At 50.4% G+C, this 9,799-nt stretch overlaps 2 protein-coding genes across 2 annotated transcripts; both read left to right on the plus strand.

Annotated features, from left to right (window-relative positions):
• Nucleotides 1-3,052: 3,052 nt before the first annotated feature.
• Nucleotides 3,053-5,335, plus strand: LOC144148578 (uncharacterized). Its single transcript, XM_077680093.1, has 2 exons — nucleotides 3,053-4,053; nucleotides 5,200-5,335. The coding sequence occupies exons 1-2, from the start codon at nucleotides 3,053-3,055 to the stop codon at nucleotides 5,333-5,335; spliced, it is 1,137 nt and encodes a 378-aa protein (XP_077536219.1).
• Nucleotides 5,336-5,542: 207 nt separating this feature from the next.
• Nucleotides 5,543-7,228, plus strand: LOC144148579 (uncharacterized). Its single transcript, XM_077680094.1, has one exon. It carries the CDS (start codon nucleotides 5,543-5,545, stop codon nucleotides 7,226-7,228), a length of 1,686 nt encoding a protein of 561 aa, XP_077536220.1.
• The last annotated feature ends 2,571 nt before the right edge of the window (nucleotides 7,229-9,799 follow it).

Raw genomic sequence — 9,799 nt, forward strand, 5'->3', positions numbered from 1 at the left:
GCAGCAATGAAAGTGACAGACAATTTTGCCTGAGTACTGAGAACAGATACAACTTTTTCGGATGAAGAAAACAAAACGTTAAGCGGTCTTGTATTTACCAAAAAAATAATTACCAGCGAACAAGTTAGAAAAAGATCGAAAGATGGGCAGGTATCTCCGCACCATTTGCTATCGCGATGGACCTGCTTATACCTGAATGTACTCAGTCAGCCACATTTCGTCTCCTTGCTCATGTGCGCGGGCATGGCACGTGTTGCCGGTGCTGGAAATTTCGACTCTACGACAATGTGCTCGTGTAGATGGTGTGACGCCAAGCAAATGTGTCGCTTTTCGGTGTAGTAAATTTCGGTGTTTACGGTGACAGTGTTACGATTAATTCAACATCAACTTCAAGGCATGCGAAAATGGATACCTGGATACTGACAGGAATTTCATCGTACGCAAAACTCCAGGGTGAGTGATCCTACGAACTGAAGAGGCTCTATAGGCTTCCTGAAATGCAGTTTGACATGCAGGTCATGCCACCTGGCGGCTGAATGTGTAAGGTCCAAGGCGTTCGCTCGCGTATGCCCGCGTTCGCTGCTGCTGCGTAGCGTGGGCGATTTGGCAGTTTGATCTCGGTTTTGTATTTTTCGGTGACGTTACTGCAGTTTACGGCTCGATGGCGTCCCCGCAATCATGCGGGGACCCCACAGTCGCAAGGAAAAAAGACTGGGGGCAAGGAAAGAACTGGGTTGCGTCAAGGAATGCCACAGTCCGGAGTGCACGCCAGGCGTGAAGCTCTACTGCTTCCCGTCGCAGCCTTGGGAGAAAGCACGGAGACAGAAGTGGATTGTCGCCTAGCGGCGACTGAAGTAAGTGAACTTTGCTTGTTCGGGAAATCACAACATGTTCTGAAAGCGACTACGGACGTTAATTATTTCTCATTGAGCCTCAGTCTGGATTTGATACGAAGCGGTCACCTCGACATCGTAACATATTTGGTGGTCTGTAGTTCAGTAACTTGCCATCAAATTCACGGATATTATACTTTACCATTTTCTGAACTCAATTTTCGCATACCTGCAGCTTTAACCACTCGTACACGTGCTTAGCAAAGGTGCGCGGTCGTTGTGAGCCATCGTTGGCGTCCGCAGCCCGGCGCTGTCGCTCGCGTTTTTTTTATCCGCGGACCTCTTCGCTGTTAATTCATGCCGGTTGATCAGAAGTGCAGTATTAGTGAACAATGTGTGGTGCATTATTAAACACGGCGAAAACATGTAGCAGCGTTCAAGGAAGGAAAACAATGTATAAAGTGCATGAGGTGGTAAAGCCTGCACAAGTAATTGTGTGCGTGTTGCATTTGTTTTTAATGACGTATTTTATTGACACAGCTTCATACTACTGCCCGTTAACGTCACTGCTCATATTTTACTTGTTCCAGCTCGGAGGATTCGACCTGGTACCCCAGTCGGGACTCCAGGGTGTGCTCTAAGCATTTTGTGAATGGAGAAAAGAGCACGATTCAGAACCACCCAGGGTATTTACCCACCATATTCCCCAAAGTCTACAAGAAGCGATCCACTTCGCCCACTGCTCAAGTGGCTAGATATAAAAGGTAACCTTTCGTTTGGTGTGCCAGGCTTTTTTGCTTAAATGTTTGAAACTATTTTTTTCCCAGAATGAAGCAGTTGGTTCCTGCCAAAGAAATAAATGTATGCTTGCAAATATACCAGCCACAAAAGTCTGTTATATGTATAAGAATCAGTACCATTACATATTGTTAAATGTGCAGGTGGAAACAGCGCCATTCCCTGTCTGTCGTCGCCTGCTGCTTCTGCTACTGCTTCTGGGTCACATGTTGCCACTGCATTAGCTGATTTCCCTGGACCTGCTTCAGCCAACACATCTGAAGCAGCACAAGCCAGTGGCACTAGCTGCTTTGCCACGGTTGATGCCTCAACCGACTCGGACCAGCCGTGCGAAGACAACTCTGGACTACAGCTGCTTTCCGCTGTTGCTGCTGAGCTTCATGTTGCAGCAACCTCGACGGTAAGCTTTTGAGTGACATGCCTCACATTGTACGGGGAACATGTGGTGCTTTTATGCAATCCTATTTCAAGCAGTGCATTATTACGTAGCACAGGCACAGGCACCTATCTCAGACAGCACAGCAGTTTGAGATAGGTGGTGAGGCAGCTGAAGTGGTAAGCGAATATATCTACTTGGGCCAAGTTGTGACCCCAGATCCCAACCATGAGGCAGAGATAATTAGAAGGATCAGAATTGGGTGGGGTGCATATGGCAGACATTCTCAGATAATGAATAGCGGCCTACCATTGTCGCTGAAGAAGAAAGTGTATGACAGCTGCGTCTTACGGGTACTCACCTACGGGGCAGAAACTTGGAGGCTCACTAAGAGGGTTCAACTTAAATTGAGAACGACTCAGCGGGCAATGGAGCGGAAAATGCTAGGTGTAACATTAAGGGACAAGAAGAGAGCGGAGTGGGTCAGGGAGCAAACTGGTGTAAAAGACATATTAGTAGAAATTAAGAAGAAATGGACGTGGGCAGGGCATGTAATGCGAAGGGAAGATAACCGCTGGTCATTAAGGGTAATAGAGTGGATCCCTAGAGAAGGCAAGCGTTGCAGGGGGCGGCCGAAAGTTAGATGGGCAGATGAGATCAAAAAGTTTGCGGGGATAAATTGGTCACAGTTGGCACAGGACCGAGATAATTGGAGAATCATGGGAGAGGCCTTTGCCCTGCAGTGGGCGTAGATAGGCTGGTGATGATGATGATGATGATGACAGGCAGCAAGTCAACAGTATTGCTCTATGTATATTGTTCCATTTTTTTCTTGTGTGTAACACTACAAAAAATGTGCATTTCATTTGCTAGTAGAAAAGTTTACGTACTTTGCATCATCTTGTGCACGATGACAGACTAAAGCAAGCTTTGCACTGCATTTAGCATTTCTTCCTTTGTTTTTGAATTTTATGCAGGGAACACAAACAGAAGACGCTCAGGTGTCAACAAGACATTCTCCGTTTTCTTGTGCCTCATCAATGACATGGGTGCATCCACTCAAGTGACCCATGTCGACTGGTATGATAGCCGTGTCCAGCACCAGCAAGAGGTCAGTAGCAGGCACTGTGGCCCCGACCACCGAACCAGCTACTTCTCTGGCTTTGACAGCGTTGCTAAGTCGGCCAATGCACTGCATGACTTGTGCAATGTCAGCACTACAGTGTTTGCGTTGCTACTGAGCATGTTGCCCCTTTCAACAGAGGGGAAATGCGATGTGACACTTGAGGACAAGCTTCTCTTATTTTTGATGAAACTGAAGCTTGGAATCCCCTATTCTTCACTGGCCGTCCTGTTTTGTGTAAGCGAGACATCAGCGTCACGCCATTTTAACAGCATTTTAAGGACAAGTGCTGTTGCAACAACAAAGTGGATTTTTCGCCCCCCATTGAGTGTGATTGCTGCTACAATGCCGGGCAGCTTTAGGGTGCATTACCCAGGATGCACGATGATCATTGAATGCACAGAAGTACGGACTGAGCAGCCAGCAACTGTGCAGCAAGAGAGAGTGCTGTATTCGCATTACAAAGGGGCATACACGTTGAAGTGTTTGGTAGGCATAACACCGGGAGGTGTGATTTGTTTCTGCTCAAAAGCTTATGGTGGCCGGCTGTCAGATGTCCACGTCACTGTAGATTCTCGTTTTCTTGACCTTGTGCAGGCCGGATATATTATTCTGGCCGACAAGAGGTTCCCAGGCATTCAAACAGTTTTAGGGAACCACCAGAACGTCGTTCTTGTCATGCCCCCTTTTTTACATGCCTCTCAGTTTACACCAGACGAGGTTAGAGACACGTACAATATAGGTCAAGTGAGGATACACGTTGAAAGAATGATCCAGAGAATTAAAATATATAATATCTTGAATACCAAAGTGCCAACTGAGCTCATCCCATGCATGGCTGATGCTTTTCATGTCTGCTGTGTGCTAGCAAATCTTCAGCCTCCAATAATTAGACGAAAAGAGAAACCACAGGCATCTGCCGCGTCCGCGTGTTTCCGTCTCCAAAACGCTGTACTGCAAAAACTTCCGGTGACGTCACACAAAAATAAAAAAAAACAAAAAACAAATACGCAGAAGCCGTCTATGCATTAAGTAGTAATAAGGATAATCATAAAAAGTAAAAATATTACTGCGCGTGTAAGCATTTCCATCGAAACGTTTCACGCATTAACGAAAGTGGGGTGGATGCGCCACGAGCGCCTACTAGTGGTATAAAGCACCCGTAAAAAAAAAAAGAAACAATGGCGTCTTCTGATGTCTGCGATTTGTCCACGAAGTTTGTGTAGGACCTGTTATGAATGTAGTGCATCATAAGGCTCTAAAGTCGTCTGCGCCGTTTGTGTCTTGCCAAGTCGTCATTTGAACGTGAGGAAGTCGTTGTGGGCTGTTTTTACTCGTAGCGTCGTCACCTATCTCCTGCCGAGAACGTCCTGGCTTTATTTGTTGCTGGTGTGTTGGGTGTATGTGTAAAATCTCCCTGATGGAATTTGAGTGGCTTTGTTCTACGACAGCAGTGGTGACAAGCCAGAAGGGACCTTTTCTGGCTGTGAACATGGGCTCACCCGACGTTAAACGTGAGGCCTACGTAGCTGGTGTTACAACTCACATTCTAGTTCACTCTACTGACAACGGAAGGTATCCTTTACGGACTGGTTTCGCAGGTTGGTCTGGGCGGTAGTACAATCGGAGCAACGATGCGTTTTTATCCTGTACACAATCGTCTGAGACTGCGTATCTTACAATCAAAGCAGTATGAATGAGCGCGAATATTGTTCAGGTAATCAAATGCGCTGGCGTTATATAGAGTGTTTCATGACTGCTATGGACTATGGTTGTTCGTAAGCATAAGTAGTTATGTCGGCTGTACAGATACACTGCACTGCACATCGTGCGTGCGTGCGTGTGTGTGTGTGTGTGCGTGTGCGTGTGCGTGTGTGCGTGCGTGCGTGCGTGCGTGCGTGCGCGTGTGTGTGTGTGTGTGTGTGTGTGTGTGTGTGTGTGTGTGTGTGTGTGTGTGTGTGTGTGGGTACGCATATTACAGAGGTGGTGCCACATGTTGGCATCTACGGATAATATGGCGGCACCTGGTGCTTCTGCGGGCCACTACATCTTTCCCTCCCGGGGAGGAGGGCGCTGCGGTCGCCGTGGAGAGTAGACGTGCTCCGCATGAGCTCCGCAGATTTCACTAATTGCGCCGAGTTAATTGACTTTGAGCGACCGGATTTCAACTCCATTGTGTCCGTGAACATCTCTGGAATCTACTGACACCATTTTTGGCCCGGTTTACCGAGTGAGTTCCGAATTTTCGCCGATTACCGGTGAGCGCGGAACTAAGCCTAACTGGCCTCGCCTAGGCTTAGCTCGAGTACGGCCGCGGCGCACAGCTGACGCCGGCAGCCCCGCCCGGGCTGCCGGCGTCAGCTCGGCGAGGAGCCGAGCGCGCTCGCCGCGCTCGGCTCCTCGACTCCGAAGATGGCCTCGACATCATCTCAACCCAACGCTGCTGTCACCCACAACCGTATTGCGGCCCTCGCCATGGAGGACATGGAACTTGGCGCCGACGAGAGCAACAACACCACCACGCCGTCGAGGACGACGGAGGTACTCAACAACGCCGGCCGCACCATTATCGCGGTCCAAGGCAGCGACCTGAACCCGAGAGACACCGCAGGTTGGAAATTCACCGCAACGAAGCAAGTAAGTCAAGTCCAACTTCAGCCCCAGGCTAGCAAGGACACTCAAAACAGCAAGTCCACCTCGCAATTCAGTGAGAGTCAAGCAAAGCGAATCGTAGCAAGGGTTACCAAAGCATCGCGCCTACCGGTAAATCTACCGAAGGGGGAGCGGAAAGTCATCATGAGACCAAGGGGAGGACTCTGCCTCGCAAGGCTCGAAGTTGACGTAGTCCTATCGGCAGTTACCACAGCAGCGAGCGTTGCCAAAACCATGGCCATGGCGGACACCATTTGCACAAACCCGACGCGAAACATCATCGTGGTAAGCACACCAGATGAAGATCGAGCAAACAAATATGCAAACGTACGCTCCCTGTACATCGGGGGCAAGAACTACGAAACATACGCTTACCGTACCGCCCCTCAAGGTACGGCGAAGGGAGTCATCAGAGGCATAGCGCTGGACTCCACGGACGAAGACATACAGAACGACATTGTGCACCCGGCCAACCCATTAGCGCTGGAAGCACACATAATTGGCAATACAACATCGGTGGTCATTTTACTTCAAGGGACGAAGGTTCCGAGGAGTGTCAAGTACGGCCCGTGCAGAGTTCCGTGCGGAATCTACAAGCAGCACTACGACGTGTGCAGAACATGTGGGAGGATCGGACATCGCGCCGACGTGTGTCCCACGCCGGAGACCAAAATTTGCTTCGCGTGCGGCGCACCGAACCCGGCACCCGACCACGCCGGGCAATGCAAGCCACATTGCAAGCTGTGCAACGGAGCTCACGCCACGGGGACGGAAGGCTGCACGCGCAAATACAAAGTGCCCTTTGTCGTCACTCAGCGCAGATGGGCAAAGAAGAACAATGAAAGGTCATCACTATCGCAAGTGGATTTCCCAGAATTGCCCCCGCCCTCGCGAGGACAATGGAAACAACAGCAACAAAAGCAAGGCGAGACGCCTGGAACCCGGAGAGGGCGCAGCCGTTCGAGGAAACGCGATAAAAGCAGAGGCCGCTCCACGAGCCGGGGAATTACCTCGCAAGAGAAGATGTACTGCAACCAAGGAAGACAACAACGGGCGAGACAGCTCAACTGGGCCCAAGCCGCCAAGACCCAAGAAACGGTACACACCAATGCAGCGCTAGACCAAATTAACAGAGCGTTACGACAAGAAAATGAGCAGCTGAAGAGGAGCCTAGCCGAGCTAACTGCAAGGCTGAACTCATTCCTCGATGCGCAGAACAATCAAGCGCTGAAGCTGAGGGAGCACTCGCCCCAGCCAAGATTACAAGAAACAACCCCGCAACCCCCGGCACCGGAGGAGGAAAAAGATAACATCGAGATGGAAGCACAACCTAGCGCGGAGAACAACGACAACGCCGAAACCGAAACGGGAGAGGCAGACAGACCGTACGGACCACACCAAAACGGAGGGCGCTCGAAGTCGCACGGGAAAGACGGGTCAACATGAGGCTGGATAGACTCGAAGAACGCCAGGACCAACTGGAGGCGAAAATAGACCGCCTAGACCAGACAGTCGGAGCATTCGAGCAGAAAGTCGACGCACTCGATCGCAAGATGGACGTAATCATCCAAGCACTCGTTGCAGCAGGCATTATACCACAACAAGCGCTGAACCTAACCCAACCATAATAGATAGCACTGCTAAAAAGGAACAAGGTAACCACCAAGCACGAAAACAGCGCAGCGGGAAATTAATAATATGGCAATGGAACTCCAACGGCTTTCAGAAGAAGAAAGCACAGCTTCAACAATACATACTACAAGCCGAAAATACGCGGGACGTCATCATCATACAAGAAACGCTCAGCAACGAAGCACCGACGCTACCAGGGTACAGATCGTTTGCGAAATCCCCCCCCAAGCGCCCGTGACACGGGATCGAAAAAGGGGAGGGGAGTCTGCACCCTGGTGGAGAAGGGACTCACAGTAATAGAACACGATTTCGTGCCACGCCGCGCTATTGAACACGTGACAACTGAAATCGTGGCCGGCAAACGCAAAAGGCGCACGAGCATCACGGTAGTCAACCTCTACAGCAACCCAAGGCAACAAAAGCAAAAGTTTAAGGCACTCATCCAGAAGACGAAGCAGATCGCGTGGGACAACATCAATTTCATTGCAGGGGACTTCAACGCACAGCACAGACTCTGGGGTTACCCAGAAACCACCGAGAAGGGACAACACCTGTTGGACGACATGACAGAAATGGGCTACCAGCTGATTAACGACCTGGAAACCACAACAAGAAACGCATTAACATCAACGCAGCGGGACACAAACCCGGACCTGACGTTCCTGGGCGAAACCACGAGGCCACTAAGGGTGAAATGGAGAAACACCGAGGAGACAGTGGGAAGCGACCACAAGATCCTCGAGATAGAGATACCCATCCGAGGCAACATCAAGGAAAGCAGACAACAGCACATTGTGGATTGGCATGACTACAGACAGAAATTAGAAGCCAACGGCCCGGAAACCATAGAGGACATTGAGACATGGGCGAACCTGCTCAACGGCACGATCCAGAGCGCCATGCAAACGGTCGACGCCGAAGCAGACGGCGTACAAATCGACAGCCGCCACGCGCACCTCATGGAAGCCCGAAACTCACTTAGAAATCGCTGGAAACGACAACGCCACAACAGGAAACTAAGGAAAAGAATAGCACAACTTAACATCGAAATCGAAAAACACAGTAAGGTGGTGTGCTGGCAGCAGTGGCACGCTGTATGTCAAGAAGCAGACGGCCAGGTACACAAGGGCAAGACCTGGAAACTACTACGGCACCTGCTGGATGAGCAACAAACCAAAGGAACCCAACAATACATACTCAACAGAACCCTGCACAAGGCGGTCACAGAACTGGGCGAAGACGAGGTGAAAAAGCGCCTCAACAACAAATATCTCCCGGAAACGCCGGTGGATCCGTTACCGGTATACACCGGCGCGGACAACGCACTGCTAGACGCAGATATAGAGGAGTGGGAAGTGCGTGCGGTGCTCCAATCGATCAATTGCCAGTCGGCGCCCGGGATAGACCAGATCACCAACAAGGCACTGAGAAATTTAAGTGATACGGCAATATCCGCCCTCACTAAATATTTCAACCGGTGCTGGAAAGACGGAAAATTACCACAGCAATGGAAGACCGCCAAGACGGTCCTAATACCAAAGCCAAACAAGCCACCGGGCATCGAAAACTTGAGGCCCATATCCCTCACGTCATGCGCCGGGAAACTCCTCGAACACGTCCTGCTGAACCGCTGGCAGCAATACCTGGAGGAAACCAACATATACCCGGACACCATGCTCGGCTTCCGGGCCAAACTCTGCACGCAGGACGCCATGTTACTGCTAAAACACGAAGTGATGGACGGAAAGACCAAAGACAACACAGCGGTACTGGGGCTGGACCTACAGGGCGCATTTGACAACGTGCACCATTCGGCCATCCTCAAGCAAGTATCTCACCTCAACATGGGAAGAGGATCCTTCACATACATCAAAGACTTTTTGACCGGACGCACCGCACGTGTAGTAGCAGGGGACCTACAGCTCCCGCCCAAACAATTGGGAAGCACGGGCACGCCGCAAGGGTCGGTGATTTCCCCACTGCTCTTTAACCTCGTGATGATTGGAGTTGCCAACAGGCTAAACACCATCCAGAACGTTAAATACACGATATACGCAGATGACATCACGATTTGGACAACGCAAGGCAGCGACGGACAGATCGAGGTGGCGTTGCAAGAGGCGGTGTCAGCGGTGGAAGATTACCTACAGCCCACGGGGCTAAAGTGCTCACCGGCAAAATCAGAGCTGATGCTAATCACTCCACGAGGCAAACGCTTCAAGGAGAGACCAGTGGACATCACAATCAAGACGGGCGACGGGGGAGAAATTCCCAAGGTCAAAACACTCAAAGTCTTGGGTCTAAGGCTCAGAGACAAGGGCAGCAACGAAAAGACCCTGGTAAACGAACTACAAACAAAGATATTTCGAGCCGTTCGGCTCATCA

Source organism: Haemaphysalis longicornis, unplaced genomic scaffold (assembly GCF_048455015.1).
Source record: "Haemaphysalis longicornis isolate Haplotype H1 unplaced genomic scaffold, Haemaphysalis longicornis Haplotype H1 scaffold_8, whole genome shotgun sequence".
NCBI classification, from domain to species: domain Eukaryota; kingdom Metazoa; phylum Arthropoda; class Arachnida; order Ixodida; family Ixodidae; genus Haemaphysalis; species Haemaphysalis longicornis.

Bases quoted from the DNA above. Each gene is read 5' to 3' on its own strand.
- LOC144148578 (XM_077680093.1), top strand. From the start codon at position 3,053: ATGGGTGCATCCACTCAAGTGACCCATGTCGACTGGTATGATAGCCGT. The intron at 4,054-5,199 runs GTCCGCGTGTTT...CCCGGGGAGGAG, and splicing joins AAACCACAGGCATCTGCCGC to GGCGCTGCGGTCGCCGTGGA.
- LOC144148579 (XM_077680094.1), top strand. From the start codon at position 5,543: ATGGCCTCGACATCATCTCAACCCAACGCTGCTGTCACCCACAACCGT.